Here is a 23622-nt window from a genome sequence, read left to right as displayed (position 1 = left end):
CCAGGACTCCGGGCTGCTGCTTGTCGGAAGCATTGGCACTGGTGCAATCAATTCCTCGTTCTATTTGTTCTGCTTGCTTTAATTATGCTTCTCTCCAGGGAAAACAAATAAGCAGGCAGTCATAGGGAGAACGGTCCTCAGTGGGCCTCACTTTCTGATTCCAGGGCTGTGCTGAGAGTCACATGAGGGTGGGACACTCTCTGCACACTCACCAGACCTGGAGGAGTACGTGTGTGTTACCTTATTCACCTGTGAGGTGCGGGGAAAGAAGCAAACTGTTCTCAGAACTTGTCGGTATGGGGCCACTGAGACTCCTGCTTCTTGACTTTCACTGTTGCACAAAGGCAGACGAGCAGGGTTGAGTCCTGACTGTACCTAGTTTTCTTTGTCCTTTGGTGAGTTGGAGCCTCAGTCTCATCCTCGGTAAAATAAGAGTTTCACATTTTAGTTTTATCATCATTGCTTGAGGAGCTTCATAGACGCGCAAGTGCTTGATCTCCAACTCTTAGGAGATTCTGTAGGTCTGGGGTGGGGCCTTGGCACCAGCAGCTCTGGAGGCTCTAATGGAGTCACAGCAGAATTTTCTGGCCAGAAGTGTGCTTGGTTGTGTTTTGCACAACTCAGCTGGACCCCCTGAGGGTGCTGCTTGTTGCTGGAGCCCTTTCTGCTTTGCACTCCATGTCAGCGTGACTTGCTCTCTGGAGTGCTGCTTCAGGAAAGGCAGCCCTGAGTGAGTGAGCCCTGGGGATTAGCATGGACAGGGTCCAGATGGGGTTGTGTGCCACAGGGAGGTTTGGGAGGGGAAGTGGTTCTCCTTCCCTCTCACTCTGAAGACCTCTGCTGGCTCTGGGTTCCAGACAGTCAGTGGTGAACAAGCACGTTCACCACCTCCTGCTCCTTAGGAACAGGGCCCTGCCTCAGCCTGCAATTTCTCCCACCTTAGCCATTCTGCCCTAAAGGATGGCCTGCTTAAGATGGACTGTGTGGGGACAGCAAGTGAAAATGAGGTAGCAAGTTGGGAGACTGGAGGAAGAGACTCGCAACTGCCCTGGCCCAAGCCCTGCCACTGTGTGAGCTCAGAAGCGAGTCCTGCCCTCCTGGGGAAATGGGGGGCCCAGGGAAGAGGCTTTACCTTGGTGCTCAGATTCCAATTCATTGGTATCCTGGGATCCTAGGCCCAAAGGAGCTGGCTAGGAGGGTGACAGCCTACCCTGGGTTCGAGGGCAAGTCTGTCCCTGCGGTAGGCAGAATGGCTCATGATGATGCCCATGCCAGAACCCCAGGGACCTGTGAATAAGTCAGGCCACATGGCAAAAGGGACTTGGCAGGAAGAGTAGCCTGGATTTTCAGGTGGACCTAATCTAATCACCAGACGCTTTAAAAGTAGAGAACTTTCTCTGGCTGGAAAGAGGGGAGATGTGGCAGAAGACAGGAAACCTGAAGCTGTGAGAGGGATTCAATGTGCCTTGCAGGCACTGATCTGGAGGGCCCACGTGTAAGGACTGGAGAGAGACTTCTAGGAGCTCATGGAAAGGAAGAGAAAGAAGGAAGTGGGGACCTCAGTCCTACAACTGCAAGCAAGGGAATTTCAGCCAACAACCTGAATGAGTTTGGCAGTGAATTCTCGTTCCCCACTCAGCCCCTCCAGTAAGGAATGCAGCTGTGCTGACACCTTAATTCTAACCTGGTGAAACCCGAGCCAGACTCTAACCTGCTGAACTAAATAACTGGGTGCCACTTTAAGCGGCTAAATTTGTGGTCATTTGTCACAGGAGCCATAAGAAACCACTCTGGTCCTGATTCTCCTGCCTGGAGAGCAGAAGCCACAGGTGTAAGGCCTTGGGCTAGTCAAGGGTGGAAGGTACTCCCCAAAGGAGGTACCCGAAGCGGTAGGGGCTCACACTGGAGGACCCTTTGGGCAAACGCCCCTCCCCTCCCCCGTGCCTCCAGGGACAAATTCACTTTCTCTTCTACTGCCTGAAAGCCAGAGTCATGTTTCAGATGGGAGCAGGGGTCCTCCAAGGGCACGAGGCCCTGCCCCCACTGAGAGTTTTCTTCTCTGGTCCCTGGGGAACTGGTGGCTCAGGAATTCCTCGTCCACAGCCCCTGAGACGGGATCACGGTGACACTGAGTAAAACACTGCTGTCCGCCAGCGCCGCAGCACATCTGGTGTGAGCCAGGGCACAGGGCAGGGCGCAGAGGGTGGAGGAGAGGCTGCGGCTCCGAATGTGCCGTAGGACCCTGGGCAAACCTTTTCCCATCTCGGTTCGCATTTCTCCGCAAGTAAAACGAAGGCAAGGGACAAGTGGCCTGGAAGTTTCCTTCTGCAGGATTTAAACTCCTTTGAGTTTCTGGGAAAGCGGCGTGCAGCAGGGCAGCGCACTGGCCCAGGTCCGGGGAGTTGGAGGCAGCTGACGGCGCTCCGGGGCGCGGGGCACCCAATCTCCCAGGGCCGGCCGCGGCGGGTCGGCGGGGGAGGGGGAGGGAAAAGGGGAGGGGGAAGGGGAGGGGGAAAGGCAGGGCGGGGCCGGCTCTCCCCGCGCCCGCCCCGCGTCTCGGCCCGCCCCTGCCCGGCCCCGCCCGGCCCCGCCCGGCCCGGCCCGGCCCAGCCCCGCGGGCGGGTCACAGGCGCCGCCGGCCGTCCGCGCCCCGCGCTGTCGCCCGCGCCCGCCCACCGCTGCCCGCGACCCTGCCCCTGCCCGGGGCGCGGTGCGGAGCGGTCATGGCCCGCCGGGGCGCCGCTGCGCTGGCGCCGGGCCTCGCGCTCCTGGCGCTGGCCGTGACCCTGACCCTGGCCGGGGCCCCGGGCGCGGCCCTCGAGGACCTCGACTATTCGGTGCAGGAGACCTGGAGCCGGGAGCCCTACGCCGCGCGCCCCGAGCCCCAGCCCTTCTCGCCGCCGCTGCCCGCGGGCACCCGGGACGAGGAGCGGGAGCCCGGGCTGCCCCGGCCCAGGCCGCCCAAGACGGTCACCAAGCCCAAGAAGGCTTCCAAAAAGGAGAAGCTGGCTCCGGAGACGCCACTGTCAGGTAAGTAACTTTCTGCGCGGGGCGCCCGAGGGGGCGGTGGCCTGCTGCCTTCCAGGGGACAGCTGGTTCCCTGCCCGTGTGCCTGGGGCTGGCAGCCCGGCGAGAGAGTCTGCCAGTCTCCTCACCGCTGCCGGTCCCTGCTCCCTAGAGGTTGCCTCTGAGCATCCCATCCCCACCCCACCCCCCAGCTTCCCGGGACTTTAACGTCTCCCACATTCCACCTCTTGATCCTCGCTCCTGTTCAGAAAGACACAGAGCTGTGTAGCTGGGAAGCTGCCTGGAGATCTGGCTACTCTGTGCTCTAAGTTTCGCAATCACGGGGCATGTGATGCCCCTGCTGCACACTTCTTTTCTTCTCTGCTCGTTTTTCCGTCTTCACACTGGGTATTTTCACTTCTCTAGAGTGGCTTTTCTGATTTGGGGACATGAGTGACCTTCTGGGGAAAGCCCAGTGAGTGGGACTTTTCCCAGCCACCTCCCCTCTCAGCTCCCACCCTCATGCCTTCTGTGGGTCCGTTAAAACCTTTGCCAGCTTGGGGCAGCTGGCACAGCCTCGGCTGCGGTGCATTGAGCCACGGCCTCTTTGGCTGGGACTTGGGTGCCTGTGGAGGGGGAGCTGCAGGGTTTCTAGAGCCCTGTTTTCCATCCATCCATCCCCACACTTCTCAGACCCGTCCCTGGTTTCTGCCAGCCCTGTGTCCTGGGGAAATGCCTTTCATTCCACTTATGGCACACACTGTGGGACTTTCTCAGTTGTTTTCTTGATTGTTCCCAAGTTCTTGCTCAAGTTGCAGGGGGCTGCAAGCCTAGTATTCCGAGATGGTGGAGTGAGCAGGACTGTGGCCAAATCCCCCGACCTTGCAATGGCCTTCCTGAAAGGAGAGACGTGCCTGTGGCACCGGCACGGAGTTCCTGGCAGGGAAGGAATCACATTTGTTTAGTTAAACTGTTCTCGAAAGTCAGCAGCACGCGTGGTGGGAAGGCTGTGCAAATGGAGATGCAAAACCTCCAGTGTGTGTGACGTGTCACAGCAGCCCGTTTTACACAGGTGTGGGGTCCTGTCCCAGTTTGCATCTGCGGGCAGCTCTACAGATCACCAGGCAGTTCTGTGAGTGGTGCAACCGTGAATAGGACCGTCCCGATCTTCCTAAAACAATGTTTTGGGAGGAGCGATTATGGGAATTAAGGTGTGCAAAGGCCTCACTGATTTAGTATCGGGCATAGGGATGGGAACAGGCCCCCATGTTGTAGGATGTCTGCCATGACTATACTAGGAGCTTTTGGTAAAATTATTTCCCTGAGTATTGCCAGTGGCTCTGAAGGGAGCTTGTGCTGGTTGTTATTTTACAGATGAGGAAACTGAGGCTCAGAGAGTTTAAGTGACTTGCTCAGTGCGCTTGCTGGCTGGGGAGATTGTGCTTTTAACTCGACCCTTTTTGTTTGGTAGTTTGATTCAAAGGCACGTATGTTTTGTCTTTCTTTTCGGTATCTGCTATGTGCCTAGCATGGCTCTGGGCATAGTGGAGAGGTTAGGTTCTGGTATTCCTATATGGTAGGAATGTTCCTCTATATTACGTTCTGGTATTCACAGGGGGCCAGAGCAGGGGGGAAAGGGGGAGAAGGCCTAGACCCGCTGTCAGGAGACTTTAACACCCAAATCCCGTGCTTGCTGACCCTGGAATCTGGGGCTCCTCATTCAGCTTCCTGGGTGCGAGTTTCCTCTTCTGCAGGTAGGAAGACCAGCACCTGCTGCTCCCTGAAATAGTCACTTTTCCACCAAGCTTCCATTGTGTTGACTTATATCTGCTTGTGCTGGTCCTTCTGTGAGCTCTTCATTCATTCCGCGGGTTTTTACTGAGCATGTGAGACCCCGAGGGCAAGAGCAAAGCTGTTGCCGATGTGGTGTGGGCTGCACAGAAGTGTGGGGTGCTGTGGGAGTGAACAGTAGGGGGCCTGACTTAATTTGGGGGGTGTAGGAATTTCTTCCCAGGGGAAGTGCTGTTTAAGTCCTGGCAAGGGAGTTAGCTTTATTGTCCAGGGGACTCTTACCAGGGACCAGCCATCCACCTGGTACAGGTAATTTCCAAGATAGCTTTTTGTTTTTCCTACCAGAAAAGCTCAGAAGTTGCAGCCTGGCCTCAGCAGCATCCGTGGCTTCATGAGCCTGCACATCCACAGATGAAACACCAGTGTTTGCCAGCCTGGCAGGGTCAGGGTGGGGCATCTCTGGGGGAGAAAAAATCGGGGTGCAGGTATGCCTGCGAGAAGCAGGAGACAGGCTCTCTGCTTTTGCAGGGTCCTCTTGGAGATGGAAGCTGCTGGGCCTAGGAAGCCTCTCAGTCCCCTTGACCAGTCCCTGCCACTGCAGGAAGCCACCTGGTTCCCGCCAAGCCTCTACCAGGTCCCTGGGCTGCTGACCCCCGAAACTCAAAACAGGCCCTTGGGACTTCCAGAGCCCCAGCTCCGAGCTTCGCCCTGGAGGCCTCTCGGGGGAGCTGGGCAGGCGGTGGCTGCTTTAGCATGCGTTTCTAAAGGACCCATGTTAGAGTGCTTAGAGCGCCCCCAGTGATGGTGGGCAGAATGGGGCATTTATTTCTTACTTTCAACTCCTGTCCATTTGCTGTTTTGGTGTTTGGACCCTGAGGAGGTGAGTCTGGTTTAAGAGGGTCACATTGATTAGGGGGTCAGTGATAGACTCCTGAAGCTAAACTGCACTAAGAGAAAACTACTTTTCCCAACTGAAGTGACAGCTTCGTGTGTGTTCTGTTCATGATGCAAGAGAAGCTTTCACCTCTGCACTGGAACATTTTGTAAAGGGCCGAGATGACATCTTAGGAAGGTGCTTACAGGGGAAGGAACTCTGGGGTGACACGTGGCCTAGGGTATTTCATGCAAACTTCGCTGGTTGCACTGGGCACGTGCCTAGCAAGCACCATTCTAGGCCTGAGGTGGGAGCCAGGGGTTAGATTTGGAAGTGACTAAGAGGGTGAAAGGATAGAGAGCTAGTTTAAATATATTCATATGCTCTATCTTTGCAGATGGCAAAATATTTTCCAAGTAGTCCTTGTCTTGCATGAAGTTCGGGCTCATGGGAAGGGAGAAGACAGATGTTCTGTGTGGCAAGGGGAACCTTATCCTGACCGCATAGGAAGATTTACACAGGGAGCCAAGGGCCTTGTGACTGGGCTTGGTGTGGGGTTTGGGTGGTTTCCTCTCTCAGTGATGCTTTGAGGTTCAGCTTGTCCATAAAGCAGAAGACCTTGACCTTTGGTTGTTCATTCACACGATCACAGAAATGCCCAGTGCTGGCCTTCTCATGGAAAGGTGGGAAATGAGGTGGATTGGAGAACTGACTCCTTTGGTTAATTGGGAGAATGGCATTTTTCCATGAGTGGCTGATGAGCTTCCAGAGGTCCGATACACTGAACAGAGTGTAATCCTTATGTATTTTTTAAGTTTATATTTTGAGATAATTTTAGACTCACAGGCAATTGCCAAAATAGTACAGCAAAGTCCTGTGTACCTTTTCCTCTACTTCCCCCAGTGATTACATCTTGGTTCACTCACCTGAAGGACAGGGTTCCTTCATCTTGGTGGTATTGACATTTGGGGCCAATTGTAGGGGGCTGTCCTGTGCATTGTAAGATGTTTAGCAGCATCTTTGGCCTCAACCTACCATATTCCAGAAGTACCTTCCAGTTGTGACAACCAAAAATGTCTCTAGATATTGCCAGATAACTTCAGGGCATTGACAACTTCTGTTCTATTCAATATCAAAATAGAAAACTGGCGTTGGTACATTACTATCAACTACATCGCATTCATTGTTCATATTTCGCCAGTTTTTAAATGTTCTTGCATGTGTGTGTGTATAACCACCTCTCCCGTCAAGGTGAAGAACTGGTGAATCTTTTTCTGAGGTGGCAGCTGTGGGACCTTGGTATCAATATTTTTTGAGGGCCTCATTGTGATTACTGGTTAATCCTAGAATCTCAGAACTTGGGGGAACCAACGTGGTCACTGAGTGCAAATTCTTATTCAATATGAGATTTCCATAGTGAACGTCTTGGCCTCTGCACATGCCTGGAACCTCCTAAAGCTGCCCATTCATTTCTGATTGCTAGAATAGTCTTCCTCATGTGGACCTGACAGGCTGCTTCTCTCTACTTACAAGGGGGTACCTGCCATCAAGGCACATCAGCTTCTGACATTTGCAGATAGCTCACCTGTCTCCCATGAATCTGTTCATCTCAGGCTAAATGGCCTCTATGCATTCAGCTGTTTCCAGTTCAACTCAATAGTTTCCAGACCCCAATAGTTTCCAGACCCCTGCAGTTGGGATGCTCTGGGGGCCAGAGAGTGAGTCTCAGGTTCCTAGTTTTCCTTATCCTGGGGTGTAAATAGAATAAGGGACCGTGTTTCGCGCATGAATGGATTTGGGCTATGCTGACTTTGCATGTCCTCTCCAAATTGATGACTTTGGTTTGTGGTGATAACTCTTTTAAGGAAATAAAACAAAACAGCAATAAACACCACCGTTATCTGATTTACCAACCTTTTCCCTCCCTGCTGGTAGTAAGAAACAAACTAATAAACAAGACTTCTAGTAGGCGAATGGAAGATATATTTTTCTTCTTCTTCCATTATGCCCTGTGGTAGAAGTAGGGTCAGATATGTAGCCGTGCCGGTTTGAAAGGATGTATGTACCCTAGAAAAGCCATGTTTTAATCCTAATCCCATTTTGTAAAGGCAGCAGTTTCTTCTAATCCCTGTTCAGTAAATACCTGTGAAACGTCAATTAGATCATCTCCCTGGAGGTAGGACTCAATCAAGAGTGGTTGTTAAGCTGGATTAGGTGGAGACGAGCCACCAACCATTCTAGGTGGGTCTTGATCACTCTACTGGAATCCTACAAAAGAGAGAATCTGAGAGAGCAGAGACTCCCACAGCATCATGAAGCAGAGAGTCCACCAGCCAGCCCATTGTGGAGATGAAAAAGGAGAACACCTCCTGGGGAGCTGGAGAGGAAGCTAGCAGATGACTCCGTGTTCGCCATGTGCCTTTCCAGCCAAGAGAGAAACCCTGACCATGTTTGCCATGTGCCCTTCCACTAGAGAGAGAAACCCTTCTTGAACCAAGGTATCTTCTCCTGGATTCCTTAGATTAGACATTTCCAAAAACTTGTTTTAATTGGGACATTTTCTTGGCCTTAGAACTGCAAACTAGCAATTTATTAAATTCTCACTTTGTAAAGTCATTCTGTTTCTAGTGTATTGCGTTCTGGCAGCTAGCAAAGTAGAACAGTAGCCTTTAAATTTGGACTCCTGCTCGCTTGGTTGTTTGCAGCTTTCTTCAAGGACTGGCAAGAGCGTGCCCCTGTCTGCACATGCGCATACCCGCATCGCATCCATCCTCGTCCTGAGCCCCTGGAATTTGCAGAGTGGGCAGCGGGCCACGCATGTGGTGTGTCTGTGCTCAGAATTGGCTCTGCGTGTTCAGCTCATTCGCATTTTGTACTCTGTTGTGTACTGACCACGGGGGAAAATAGCCAGAGCATTGTTAGCTGAGCATATTTGGTTATAAACAAAGCCCTTTCTGTTGTGAGTGCTGCACGCGAGTTGATGGAAGGGGCCTCACTCTCTCCAGGGTGTTTTGCAGGGTTTGGATGCTGGTATGTGAGGGTCAGAAGTATGTATTTGCAAACAGTTCAATATGTATTTTTAAATAAAGCCAACCACAATGTTATTAGCTCACCTAAAAACAAACAAGAAACCTTTATGTCATCATATTATATGCTCATTTTAACAGTTAAATTCAAAGTGTTTTGTCCAAATAAACTCCCCTTGAAATTCTGAGGGAATGGACGTTTGTTTAAAAAAAAAAGTCATTCATTGTACATCAGCAAATAGCTTTCTAAGACACCACACCCCTTTCCAGAATGCTTTCCAAAGTCAACCCTTCATGCTGGCAGATCCCTGCCTGCCTGTGCCCAATGTTCCAGAAACCAGGGCTCATGCATGGGTGATAAAAGGGAATGTGGGGGGCACTCCCATGTTTGGAGAAGCTGGGTTGGGGTGCTGCGGTTCTTAAAAGCAGTCATTGTGTTTATAGTGGGCCCCCATGTCCATGGCCATCTAGTCTCCTTGGAGCCCTGGGGCCAGATGGGAGACCCCCTGGGTGCTGGGGCTGATGGCAGCCTGGCCCCCTGGAGCCTAGAGTCATGGGGGTGGCTGCCTCCTTTAGGCCCCCCGAGATGCCCAGGAGTCTGAGCTTGTGGGCTTGGCAGTTCCAGCAATGGCTGCCCCCTCTGTGGTCCTTTCAGGTCCCTGCCCCCACTGCTGCCTTTTGGGGTCTCTTTGGATGGCCCAGGGGATGGCTGGTTTCCATATCGGACTGCAGCCAGTTAGCATCCATCTGGGTGTCGCAGGATCACTGATGTGACAGCAGCCACCATACAGGTTAATGTAAGGCTCTAATGCCACAGGGCCTTTAAAAAACTTCATTTTAAAATAATTTCAACCTTACAAGAAATTGCAAAAATAATACCAAAACCCCCCCACATAGAACTCCAGTATACTTCTCCACCCAGATATCCAGATTTACCAACTTTTAACATTTTGTCATATGTGTTATATCTGTTTGTCTACTTATCTATCAATCTATTTCCTAAACATTTGAGTATAGATTGTTTACATTGTGCCCCTTAAACACATAACTCTTCATTGTACTTTTTCTAAGAACAGGGTATTCAATTATATGGCCACCATAAGTACAGCTATCATTTTTAAGTAATTTAATATTGATATAAACCATACCATCCATATTCCAATATTTTATTTGCACCAATATCCTTTTGGGTAATGCCTCAGAGTTTTATTGACTAGCGTCTCCCTGCAAGGCATGGGGCGGGGGTGGGCGGTGTTCGGTGTTATGTTTATTGAGGGCTCATGTGACTTCTCCAAGCCCAGAGGCCTCCTGTATGGGGGACAGTGGTCATCCAGGCCTGCTGGTGGTGTGAGGGCCGATGGGGCCCACACCCAACCTCGCAGCCGTTGGAGGGGTTGCCTGGCGACACCTTCCCCTGACACGTTAGTATACTGCCCGTGGTCCTTGCTGCCAATGAGGCAGCTTGGACTTTGCCCTTCCCTTCTTCCCCTCTCCCTCCTTGGCTTTGTGACTTGTGCATCTTTTTATCTCAGGTAAAACACTGCACCCATGGCTGTGTCGCAGGCTCTCTTGCCAGGTGGAGCTCAGACTTAGACAGGCAGGTACCAATGGGCATATGCTTGGCATAAACCTACCTGCACCTGCTACCTGGCATCTCTTTAAAGGTAAAGGATCTTCCTTTGGTTGCAAGTCAGGAAGGTTGGCTGCTGGCTACATGGGGTGGAGATTGGGGGCTGCCTCCAAAGCACGGGGCCTCAGGCTGACCCCATGGTCCCTCATGCTCTGGAGATGTCTGATGGTGACCAAGCCTTCTGCATGAATTGCTGGTCCAGAGGAGGGCAGGGGCTGCCCAAGCTGGTTTCTCAGGGAAACTCTTTGGTGGTGGTGGGAATAGAGAGACGGAGGGAGATGGATTGAATTTGGTCTAGCCCTGGTAAAGGTACTTAGAAAACAACAGTAGTGCCTCTGACCTCCACAACCCAGATCACTGAGGTCACTGATTGCTCAGGATTCACCTGCACCGCCCCCTCTCCACCCCTTACCATACTTGTTGGAGCTTTCCTGTCTCACGACACAAGCTATTTCTTCTCTGTCCATGCCACCATCCCTTTCCTACCAGCGTCTGCACGGCAGCATGCTTTTCCAGAGGCTCTGGCTTAGGTGCTTGCTCCTGGCTCTCCTGATGAGCTTCCCTGCAGATGGCCTGTGTTTGTGGCTCTTCTCTGTCCTGATGCCTTGAGGCTGCATTTCTGGGGAGCTCCCCAGAACCCTCTTGAGCGTTAGGGTGCAGCTTTCCTCCTGTTTGGACTCCTTCATAAGAGGCAGGCAAGGAGCCTGGAGCCCTGGGCCAGGGGTGCTTCCCCAGAGGGAGTGCCAACCTACTGATCTTGTGGTATTCTGAGAAAAAGGCAGATATGCACCAAAGCATTTTTTTTTTCTTTTTTGGGTTTCTGGGATATTGCTACTGTAAGCTCTTTGTATAGAGATAGAAAAAAAATAGTTTCCTATTAACTAAGAATTATATTTCTCACCATAGACCAGAATAGAACATGTGGTCTGCACTGGCAGTTCAGATGTGCTACTTTTAAGGAATTCAGTTTTGTCATGTAGCCCAGATGGCGATGTTGATTTGATTCTGGGGTTCCTCCTTTTATTGCTCGGTACACTATTTCCACTTTATTTTCTTCTTTCATCTGTACAGACCATATGTTGCCTTTCTTTTTATAAGAGAGAAAGGGGTGACGAGGGGGAGGCATGCACACCGGCATGGAAGGTCCAGATTTGGAGTCAGCTTCCAGCTTTACCGCCTCCTGGCTTTTTGTGTGACCTTGGCCCGTCTCTTCTCCCCTCTGAGCCTCAGCTCTGCCCCCCGCCCTCCTCCCCCACCTAAAATGATGTTCCTAATAAACTTCCCACTCTCAAAGGTTAGTTGCCGGGACCCAGTGTTATAATCTGTTTGAAAATGCTTGTGAATTGTGACTCACGCTACACCTTAGCTGTTATCCTTTCCAGCAACTGAAATGTTTTCTGGTTTGTGGGTGGCTTCATAATGATGTCAACAATGAAATTATTCAGGGATTACTGCAGGCCAGGCATTCTCCTAAACTTTCCTGTCGTCTGGTTCCCGCTCACAGTAACCATTGAGGCAGGTGCCGCCGTCTCCTTGTTTTGCCAATGAGGGAGTGGGTGCGTGCAGGTGAAGTAGTTGGCTGAGGATGAGCGGTCAGGGCAGTGGTGGAACCTTCCAGAAGTCAGGCTGTTGGACCCTGAGGTCCAGGCTTCTCACTCTAACTACCTCCTCCGTAGAGAAGGTGGGGTCCTTTTTCCTGTTGTCTCTGGTTCTTCTGCTGTTTTTGACAGAGCTTCTGGTCCCCACATGTTGGTCCACCGGGGAATCCGACTTTCAGGGCGGGTAGGAAATTTGCCCCTTTGGGCCTTTATTGGAATCCTGGAGCCGGGCATCGGGTGTGATGGCCTGCTTGGGTCGTGCTCTCTCTCTTTCCGTGTTTGTGCCACGGATGCTGCCACGAGGTTGCCCTGGCAGAGGAAGGACGTGCAGCGAGCAGCCAGCTTCCAAGGAGGGTGGGATGGAACATTCTTGCCCAGAGCTTTGGCTTTTTCTTCATACAATTTGTGCATTTTTTTTCTTTTTTTTTAACGGCCTTTTTGCCAGGTCAGACTCAGTGTCACCAAAGGTGACGCTCCTGGTTTTGCAGGGAGGGCCCGGCCCCTTCAGACCCCGCCGGGGCTCTTCTGGAAGAGGCTGTCCCTGCAGGGTCCCTCTACGACGTTCCTGCCCACAGAAAGTGGCCAGTGTGTCCACGTCCTCTGGTCAGCCTGTGCCTCCCGCTCTCGTGGACATTCTCCTTAGCTGGCTTCCTGGGCCCTGATGGGACACTCAACCCCTGGTTTTCAGCTTATAGGAAAACTTAAAGACCCTCCCACCAGGCATCAGCTGAGAGTGTGACTGAGAAAGGAGTTCCCTTGGTTGGGCCTAATAGTGTCCCTTGAATTTTTAAGATTTTGGGTTTCCTTAGTAAACTTCTCACTCTCTCTTTGATGACTGTAGAACAGTCTGAAATGATTTCATTAATTGGCACAAATCCCCTAAATGTTCTGGTATCTCAACTTGTTTTGTTTTTTAAATTTAAAAATACTTCATTGTTAAGAAGTTCTAACCATTATCTGACCTTCAGTGAGTCATGAGCCTTCCTGGTAAAGAGTGTTGTCTCAATTTTGATGGCTGTTAACTGATGACTGTTGAAGGTTGAGATTGCTGTGGCAATTTCTCAAAATCGACTTGCTTTTTAAAGTCTCTTTTTTCCATAGACCTCCTCCTCCTCTTGGTTTTGCCTGTCGTCATTCACCGACTTCTGTGTCCATTCATTCGTTCATTCATTCGTCTATCCATCCATTAATTAATTCATTAATTCATCACAGCTGATTAGGTCCCAACTCTGGAGATAGAGTTGTGAGAAACACTGGATGCTGTCACACCCTCTGGGCAGCTTGATGCATGCTAGATTGCCTCTGGGGGTGGGGGGAGCCCCAGGGGAGAGGGGTGCCGAGGGCGCAGAGACTGCCAGTGCTCCCTTCCTGCAGGCCTCCTGCCCCGGGCTGCTGTGGGTCTTGGTTGCCCTTGGCTCACACCTGCTCCCTGGGGACCTGCCCTGGGAAGAAGGTTATATCTCGCCACACCCCCCTCAGCTGGTCGGGGTAGCCAGAGACTAACCAGCAGTGGGAAGGGCGAGCCCTTGTCTGGGTGGAATGCTCTGTGGTGCAGTTCCACAGCCAGAAGTCTGTGTCCCCAGGTCCGTTTTCACCAGGAATCCATGGTGTTACTCTTGGGGCTCAGCGTGGGTCAAAGGCTTTGCACCCCTATAACAGTAACAGCTTGCCTGTGCACACTCTGTATTGCACGTGCTGATTTTCCTGGTATTGGCAATAGTGTGTTTCCTCTCCTTTAACCGCCGCATTGTAGAGCCCGAGGCCCATCGCCATTCTGGATGGGGAGGAGGGGGTAGAGACTGTTCCTGCAGGGAGATGATGTTGAGTTCCCACCCTTCTAAGGGGACTTTGATGTACACAGAAGTAAAGGCATGTTTCTCCTTTTAGGTAAAAATAACAGCAGAAAAGTCCTGAGAACCAAGAACTCTGAGAAAGCCGCCAGTGACAGTCACAGTACCCAGGTGGCCCACGAAGACGTCCGAGAGAGTAAGTGTCCCCGGAAAGCCACCCACCCGCCTGTCACCTGTGCAGGGAGGTGGTAGCGGGTGCAGACCCCTGGCTGGATCCTGGAGCGTGTCTGTCCTTAGCCGTTTGCATGGCCAGTAGGGGCAGCAGTCACGGCAGCTGCCACTTCTGCAGGGCACAATAATGCCCTGTCTGAGCCAGGTCTTCCCCGGATGCAACTGCAGCCCCTTCTGAACTTCTTGCAGCCCTGCGTTGCTTTCCCTGTGCTCGCCCATGAAGGCAACGTCACTTCCTTTCTCTGCAACCTCTTCACTGTCCTCAGCCTTGGGTGCCTCTCCTAGTTCCAGCCAGACCCAGGGCGCCCAGGCTCAGGGGTCATGTTTGCTTCTGTTGCAGGGAGTAGGTGGTACCTGGCCAGGCCTTTCCCAGTCATGTGATACATATGGGCCCATTGATTAGTTACCATTTGGATGCCCTGAGGAATGAGTTCTCAGCTTGTGGGCCAACTTCATTCCCTGGCTATCACTGTTACTACTGTTAGCTCTAACCAATTCTGTTATTTTCTCTCTAGTACTTTCAACTGTGTGTTCAGGACCATATTTCTGCTAATATTAGTAATTGCAATCATTTATCAAGCACTCGTGCTCTCAGTGGTGGCCAGGCACTGGCCCAATATTTGACATTTCCTGGTGCCCCTCTGAGTATTGTAGGCATTATTGTTATGAGTTATTTTTATTATTATCATCCACATTTTACAGATGAGGAAGATGAGACTCAGTAATATGTGTGATTTGCAGAGGGTTACACAGACGGTCAGTGGAAAGACAGAGATTTGAACTCAAGGTTTTCTGATCCTTGACTTCCTGCTCAGGGGCACAGCTGCATTCACAGAGGCAGGAGCTGTTTTCAGCCCATTAGGAGGGGGTATCGGGTGCGATGCTGGGCTTTACTTGCCAGTTTGCCTGGAGATGGAGTCCTTTGGGGTATCAGCTAAATAGGGTGTGCTGGTTTGAAAGAAAGTATGCCCCCTAAGAAAAGCCATGTTTTAATATAAATCCCATTTCATAAAGGTAGAATAATCTCTATTCAATACTGTATGTTTGAAACTGTAATGAGATCATGTCCCTAGGTGATGTGATTTAGTCAAGAATGGTTGTTAAACTGGATTAAGGGACAACATGTCTTCACCCATTTGGGTGGGACTTGATTAGTTTCTGAAGTCCTATAAAAGAGGAAATATTTTGGAGAATGAGAGATTCAGAGAGAGCAGAGAATGCTGCAGCACCACAAAGCAAAGAGTCCACCACCCAGTGACCTTTGGAGATGAAGAAGGAAAACGCCTCCCGGGGAGCTTCATGAAACTGGAAGCCAGGAGAGAAAGCTAGCAGATGATCCCATGTTCGCCATGTGCCCTTCCAGCTGAGAGAGACGCCCTGACTGTGTTCGCCATGTGCCATCTCACTTGAGAGAGAAACCCTGAACTTCATCGGCCTTCTTGAACCAAGGTATCTTTCCCCGGATGCCTTTGATTGGACATTTCTATAGACTGGTTTTAATTGGGACATTTTCTCGGCCTTAGAACTGTAAACTAGCAACTTATTAAATTACCCATTTTAAAAGCCAATCCATTTCTGGTATACTGCATTCCAGCAGCTAGCAAACTAGAACATAGGGGATAATGAGACCCCTGACCTTGAGTGGGCTGTGGGCCTTGGCTTTTTATCCCCTTTCCCAGGAGGCTGACGCAATGTCAATGCTTTCTTCAGTTCTCCAATGCTGCAGGGCTAAAGTGGCCGTGGATACTGGTCTCCCCTCCCTGGGCTCTTTCTGCCACCGGATTTGGGCTTGGTAGTTCCTCACTGCTTGTTAATTCTTCAATGCTTTTGCAAACATTAAAAAAAAAAAAAAAAAGTCTAGATGCTTTCAGTAGCTCCAGTGGAAGGGTTGGTCTGAATTACCTAGCTTTTCATTAACAGAATTGGATGGTATTAAATTTCAGGATGCATTTTTCAGAAAGATTTTTGAAGGTCATTTCTCTCTCCACACACACATGCCCAGGCCCGCTCCCCATGCGCATTTGCTGAAGTATGAACTTGCCCCTTTTCTGCCACGGGTACCTTCTCTGGCCCAGCCCAGTGGGGTTGCTCCCCTGACCTCGTCCTCCTAGTGTTGTCTGAACAGATGCTTGTCCCCAGGGCGGCCATCATGGTGCTGACTCAGTAGTCCCAGGAGGGAGAGGACGGGGGTGGGGGTGGCAGCGAGCACTGGGACTGGGTCCCAGCCCCTTTAGACAGTCCTGTTGGGGAGCCCAAGAAATACCCCGTGCTTTGCTATTTTCTGTACTTTTCAAGTCCATCTCAAAGGTGCTTAGAAAGTGACTCTTCAATGAAAATAAAATTATTTGATTTTCTTAAAAAAAAAAGTGACTCTTTAGTCACTAAGACGAAACATGTGCCTTATAAAGCTTTTCTTGTATTCCTTGACAATTTGGGGGGTGATTCTCTTGTTCTTCCAGTGGGCTTGGTGATGGGGGCTCAGTCGGGGATCCTGAGCGTTGCTGCCGCCTGAGCTGGACACGTGTCTCCACCCAGCGTGGGTGTCATCCCATCAGAGCCTCGAGGTCCAGCCTGGGGCCTGGGCTTTGGAAGAGCTGGGGAGAAACTACCACCATGGGCAGGAACCCGGCCGGATGGGGGAGTAGGGACAGTGTGCGCCCTCGGGACGGCCTGGGGGCACTTGCGGACCCCTTTACCTGACCCCCGAGGTGGTCCCCGTGCACAGGCTCGCACCTCTCGGCGACAAGGACTCGCAGCGCTCCGGCTCCTTTGAACCTGGAGGACGAAGGCCGGCCGCCCTCGTGCTTCTCCCGCTCTGGGGGTTTTGTCCCTGCCACGCTCTGACCCATGTTTCCGTCGCCTCGAAGCTGTGGGGTCGACACTGTGTTTACAAGCCTGGCCCTGGGATAGATTTAGCAGAAAACTGAATTTGCCATGTCATAGCCTAGATTAAAAAATAAAAGTTTTAAGCCATTTAGGGTAGAAGTTGTTCTAAAGGACCTTTCTTTCCTGGCTTATTAAATAGTTGGACCATGAAAACAGTATATATACATTGCAGACAATTTGGAAGGTGTTGAAAAATACAAAGGAGGAATTAAAAGTAATCCACAATCTTATCTTCCAGAGATAACCCCCATCAACATTTGTAATCTTTCCTTCCAGTCTCTTCTCTCCGTCCTTGGGTGTATGAGTATGTGAACAAGGACGAAGATTCAGGTATATGTATAGATTATGTGCATGTTTTTTTTCAAAATTGAAGGAGTCCTTTTATTTTTACTTAAGGTACTGTTGCTATTTTCTCATGTCATCAAATATTTTTCATAACATGACTTAAAATTTTTTTTAGTGATGTTTATTTTTTGTGCACCTGACATCACATTTATTAATATTCATGCTGTTCCCAGCCCTTGCCTTTTACGCAGCTCTGTAAAAGCTGCTTCTTTTGCCCACCTTCTCCCTGAACTCGCGTTTCTTAGAGGAGAAATTGGTGGTCAGAGGGTGACCATCAACCTCTGGAAATGTTTATGTCAACTCGCACCGTCACCAGTTTTGATAGTCTTTTACCCATTTCCTATCAGATGTTTGTAGGTGTGTTGATTCATAAGAGTTCTTTATGAGTGCAGGACAGGGACCTCCTGGTTTAGGCACCACTGCCTAGTGCGGTTCAGAGCCAAACTAAGTCAAACTAATTGAGTCTAATTGAACGGACTGCAAAGTCCAGTTCTGCTGCTTACTAGTTGTGTGACATTGGCCGTGTTATTTAATCTCTTTGTACCTCAATTCTATCCAATATAAAATGGGGATAATAATTGTACGTATCTCATAGGACGGGGATGAGTATTAAATAAGATTACTCAAGCAAAACACTTAGAACAGTGGGTGGCACAGGGTAAATGTGCAATGAAAGCTGTCGATTGTCACATTAGATCCTGCTTATTGGGCTTTATAACTGGGTGGTTTCCATCTTTTATTATGTCCTGTGAAAATGTAGGGATGTAAGCAGCTATTCCTTGACTGTTTCAAATAACAAGGCTCTATGTCCATGATCTTGGTTTTTCCTAGAAGAAATTCTGTGACAACTCTTTAATTTCTTTCGTGATTATTGATCTATCAGTGCTTCGATCTAATACCTGTGTGGAAGGATATTCACCATGTGTGTATCAGATGAAGACGTGTGAGAAACAAATTAGTAAAATATAGATCATCAGAAAAAGGACAGGAAAATCCAACGCACAAAAGTGTCAGAGAAGCAATGTACATTTGAAAGTGATTTTATGTAACAGCCAGGAATATAATTTTTTCCAGAGTTGTTTGTTCTGACTACAGAGCAAGAGACAAGACCTCTACTTACCATTAAAGGATATGCTAATGTAAAAAGAAAGCAAGATAGGATAGATGGAGAAGTATTTAAAATAGGTCCAAATGTTAAGAAAAAACAAAACTAAAAATGAGGGGTGCAAGGGTCGTTCAGTGGTATAATTCTCATCTGCCATGCGGGAGACCCAGGTTCGATTCCAAGCCCATGCACTTCCTCTCCCCACCCCATCCCCCTATAAAAAGTTCAACAAATGGAGCTGCAATGATGGGTTACTCACGTGGAAAAAGAATGAAATGTGACCTCTACCACACAGCATAAAAAAAAAAAAAAAACACCAAAAGACTAAAAATGCAAAGGCAGAGTTAAAACCCACAAGGAAAGATCTATTAATTTAGAACTGAGGGTCTTTGCCAAAGCAGTAAAAAATAAATAAAAAGTATAAGAAATGGGAAGAAGAAACAAAATTGTCGTTATTTGTATGTGATGTGATTTTGTGCCCCCAAATCCAAGATAATGTATAAAGAACTAAAATGAATAAAGGTTTGGCAAGTTTTCTGGATAGAAAATCAACATACAAAAATCGATCGTACTCCTGTATATGAGCAATAAGGAGTTAACAACTGAAATTAAAAGTGTCGTAGACTATCAAGTACCTCTGGATAAATCCATTAAAAGATGGGCAAGACCTCTACAGGGAAAATTTTAATGAGAGAGATTAAAGAAGACCTAATGAATGGAGAGAGATACAATATTCATGGATTAGCATACTCAATGTTGTAAATATGTCAGTACCCCAAATTGATTTCTAGAATCAGTGCAACTGTGATCACAATCCCGAGGGAGGTTTTGTAGACTTGATAAGAGAGTAAGAACATGTACATATATGTGTGTATATGCGGTGAGTCAGTAATAGCCAAAAACTTTTGAAGAATAAGGACTTGTTTTAGAAGATATCAACATTTTTACAAAACCATAGTAATACAGACGGTGAGGTAATTAGCACCTGGGCAGAAAAATGAATTAATGACACAGAACAGCAAATCTGGAAATCTACCATATTTAGATATTTGACATCCAACAGACAGAGGCAGCATTGCAGAATAGCAGGGGACTGATCACCTTTCCAATGGGGTACCTTTAAGAAAATAATAAAGTAAAACTTCAATTTCACATCATAAATAAACAAAATCCATTTCAGGTGGTTGAAGACCTAAAAGTGAAAGGAAAAAGAAAGCTTCAGAATATAATATAATACCTTTATGACTTTGGGATTGAAAGTAGTTTCTAAAGCTGCAAATAGCAGCAACCATAAGAAAATGATTGATATATTTGACTACATTATAATTAGGAATTTGACCCCACAAGAATGAAAAGATAATTCACAGAAGCAGAGAAGATGTTTGCTACAAAAATTGTAATGTCAAAACCCATACCCAGAATAATTACATCTGTAGGGGAAAAAAATTGAATAGGAATTTCACCATGGAAATAAGATAATCAAATGGCAAATAAATGTATGAAAAGGTGTTCAACTCGTTAATAATTAGTAAATGCAAATTAAACCCCAATGAGTTACCGTCATATACCTAGCAGACTGACAGAATGTTCAGGTCTGACAATAGAAGCATTATGGAACTTGTGGAGCTACAGAAGACTCACACAGTTCTGATGAGGATATAGAATGGCACAGCCACTTGAGGAAACAATGGAATATTTGTTCAACAGTAAAATTGGGCCCAGTCTAAATTATACCTGGTGAAACCCACACCCATGGGTACCCGGCTAGGTACACAGGAATTTGCATAGCAGCACACAGTGGTTAGGGCTATCCAGAGAAATGGGGTATATGTGTGTGTGCATAGCAGATATCTGCTCCCACTCCTTAGCTTCCTTTTTATGTTATGTGACAAAGGTGGTGAATCTTTTGCCTGATGCACTCAAATGACTATTTCCTGAGATACCAGGGTTTCAAAGAGAGAAAAAATTTATTGCTAGGTGCAAGGCAGAAATCAGATGGCCTATCGACCCAATACCTGTCTCCCCAAACTGCATAATTCTGACAGTTTTATAGAATTGAAAGATGGGCAGGTTTTAGAATAATGAGCACAGTGGCCCTGGATGACGTAATCAGACATGATCTAATTATTGAACACGTGCAGATGGATTACATGCCTAGTCGCAGTGTGCATGTAATAAAATGACGGTCTTAATATGATGATGGGCATGATTTTTAGTATTATAATGAGACTAGGTGACTTGTAGGTGACTTGTAGGTTAAAGTCTAAGCTACCGTGTATGTCAGGTGGACCCACTTTAGTGAGATCCAGTCTCTGTTATCAAGATAACTTTGGACTTGGGGTGGGTTAATTCTGGACTGACGTAAGACCCTTCATTAATAAACATTGGGGGCTTTCTTTAGTGATTATAAGGCTCTAAAGTTGAAAAATGAGATAAATCGATACAAATGAAGATTAGTCAAAAGGTTTCTATAGTCATAGGGGCAGAAGATAAAGGGTATACAATCATTATCAGAGATCAAGAGATTTCAGGTATTTCCCTCTGCTACTCCATTATACCAGAAAGCAAAAATATCTATCTAATGATTCATAATCAAAATCATCCCTTAAATCCTAATCTCTCAGTTACAATTCCATTAACAAATAATAGATATTCTTAATTTGAATATAGACCAATTATCAAACCTTTGTCATGGGTATCTATAGTATAGTCATTTGTTTAGAGTCAGGCACATGAACCCCAAAATCATGAGGCTAAAATGTGGGTGAGAATGTGGGCATTTGGTGAGCAGTAAATGTGTCTGCCACTTTAGGTCTTTAACAACTCTCTTTCATAAGCTAGTCATTTTATTATTTATGAATATTATCTTTTTATTTTTATTTTTATAGTTTCACCTTATGGTAAGTGATCAAGTTTCTTTAAAAATTAATGTTTTTCTATTAAAATCATTAGTTAAATAAAACTTATGAAATGGTACGTGGAGATGGATGAGGTTAATGAACAAATGTTTGAGGTTGGAGGAGTGCTTTCTGTTTTGAGCTAGTGCTTCCTTTCCTAGCTTTATAAGCTATGTCTAAAGAACAAAATATTAATTTTCCATGTTCATGCATACATTGCAATTATCAGTCATACTGGATCATAATAAACATCCATTCATTTATTCAGGAACCATCCTTTGGTCCTTGGGAATGCAATGCTGTAAACTTGCAGTTGCTCACCGTAGCCCTGTCTGGAAGACAGATGTAGAAGCCGTGATCTTTAACGGGGGTGTGTACTTTCTAGAGGGAGTGACTTGAGGTGGGGGTAGGGTGGGTAGATGGGTGCATGCATGTGTGTGAGAGAGGAATGAGGGTTTGGGGGAAGGACAACTTCGATATCTTTCCAGATGAGGCTGAGCAGCACGCTGGAGGAGGAGATAAGCAGTCAGAGCTTCCTGCTTAGGACCGATGTCTGGAGTGAGGGGCTTTGGCCAGTGTGCGCCCAGCCCCGCGTGCCACATAGCTGTCCAGGTCCCTGGAAGTTGCCTCTCTCTGACCTGCTGGTCTGGGAGTGAAAATCTCTGAGCTTGGTAGACTTACAGGCAAGACTCACCAATCAGGTTGTGAGGGACCCCATAGGGCAGTGGTTGTCAACCTAATAGGCTCAGAGGACTTACCTGGGAGCTTGAAAAATAACCGGTGCCTGGCTCTACTGCTGTCCAATTGTGGCTGAGTTGGAGTCTCTGGGGAGGGGCCTGGATGGGCTTTTTTTTTACTACCCTGGAGATTCTGATTCTCATTCAGGGTAAGCGCTGCTGATCTGAGAAGTTCAGTTTCCTTTAAAATGATGGGTGTTCTGAAGATGTCTTCTTTGGGTGTTTTTCTTTTTTTTAAATATTTTTACTGTAAATGTTAACAAATAAACATACAAACATTCTTGACATGCAAATATTCTATACATGGTGTACAACCAATGGCGTACATTGTTATCAAATAGTTGTGTATTCATCACCATGACATTTTTTTGAACATTTGCATCTCTCCAGCAAAAGAAGTAAAAAAGAAAAAAAGAAAAACTCATACATGGTATACCCCTTACCCCTCCCTCTCATTGATCACTAGTATTTCAATCTACTCAACTTATTTTAACCTTTGCTTCCCCTATTATTTGTTTATTTTTACCCATATTTTTTACTCATCTGTCCATACCATAGATAAAAGGAGCATCAGACACAAGGTTTTCACAATCGCACAGTCACTGTGAAAGCTATATCATTATATAGTCATTGTCAAGAAACGTGGGTACTGGAACACAGCTCCACAGTTTCAGGTGCTTCCCTCTAGCCATTCCAATCCACCATAAACCATAAACTAAAAGGGGATATCTGCATAATGCATAAGAATAACCTCCAGGATAACCTCTCAACTCTGTTTGAAATCTCTCAGCCACTGACACTTTGTTTTGTCTCATTTCTCTTTTCCCCCTTTTGGTTGCGATCTGGGTATTTTAATGCTTGCCGAGAGTTAGGTAAGGCTGAAAGCTTAGCTCCTTTTCCCCAGCAAACTGAGAGATGCTGAGCCCTTCTGGGGAGCCAGGATGTCTGAGTGAGGCAAAGAGCCACTGCAGACACATTCTCCAAGGCCCCAGAAGCTCCCTCCTCATCCCATTGACCAAAGGGAACGTCACGCTCAGAAAGGCGGAGGAAAGAATTTCCCACATCAGAGCTATTCACTTTATGGGCAACAACGAAAGCAAAAATTCAGAAAGGTTGTGAACTCATCTTTGCACTTGATGTTTTGAAGAATTCTTTGCTCATTTTCCAGCAGACATTCGCAGCTGGCCAGAGGGCCACAGAATCCAAGCTTCCTTCTGCCAGCTGCTGACACCTGTCCCAGCTCTAGCTCCTTTTTCTGGTGTCTACCCCAGGCACCACCAAGCCTAAACCAGAACCCATCAGCCTTCCCAATATTTTCACTTGGCAACTTGAGTTTGCACTCAACTATTGTGTTTTCAAGTCAGGCCTGGGATTTTTTGTCACACTTGATTTTCAAATTGTAACGTGGGCACTCAATAGCTGCTTAACTCTGTTAGTGTTCCTGAATCTCAGTTTGTCCATGTGTAAAATGGGGATGTGATGCCCTTCTCTGGTCATTATGAAAATTAAATGACAAGATGTCTTCATTTTCCCTGAATCATTCCCCTTTAAAACTAATTTTCAGGATTTTACTCTGAGAGGATTTGACTCTCATAACAGTCCCCCTTTCCCACCCATTTGGGATATTTGGGATGGGGAGGGATAATATCCTGGATTAAAATGTCTAATGTATTACTATATTGTGATTATGCCCGTAACTTCTTGGT

At 47.7% G+C, this 23622-nt stretch overlaps 1 protein-coding gene across 1 annotated transcript in view; it reads left to right on the top strand.

Annotated features, from left to right (window-relative positions):
* The first annotated feature begins 2723 nt into the window (after nucleotides 1–2723).
* CPXM2 (carboxypeptidase X, M14 family member 2) overlaps nucleotides 2724–23622 on the top strand; it is a 133322-nt gene continuing 112423 nt past the window's right edge. Inside the window, exons 1-2 of the mRNA XM_077126333.1 lie at nucleotides 2724–3030; nucleotides 13813–13911. Coding sequence (XP_076982448.1) covers nucleotides 2724–3030; nucleotides 13813–13911 — 406 coding nt within the window. The remainder of the gene's footprint in view (nucleotides 3031–13812; nucleotides 13912–23622) is intronic.

The sequence above is a fragment of the Tamandua tetradactyla genome, chromosome 13, assembly GCF_023851605.1.
Source record: "Tamandua tetradactyla isolate mTamTet1 chromosome 13, mTamTet1.pri, whole genome shotgun sequence".
NCBI lineage: Eukaryota > Metazoa > Chordata > Mammalia > Pilosa > Myrmecophagidae > Tamandua > Tamandua tetradactyla.
The sequence above is the reverse complement of the archived record's forward strand: the minus strand, read 5'-3'. Positions and strand labels throughout refer to the sequence as shown.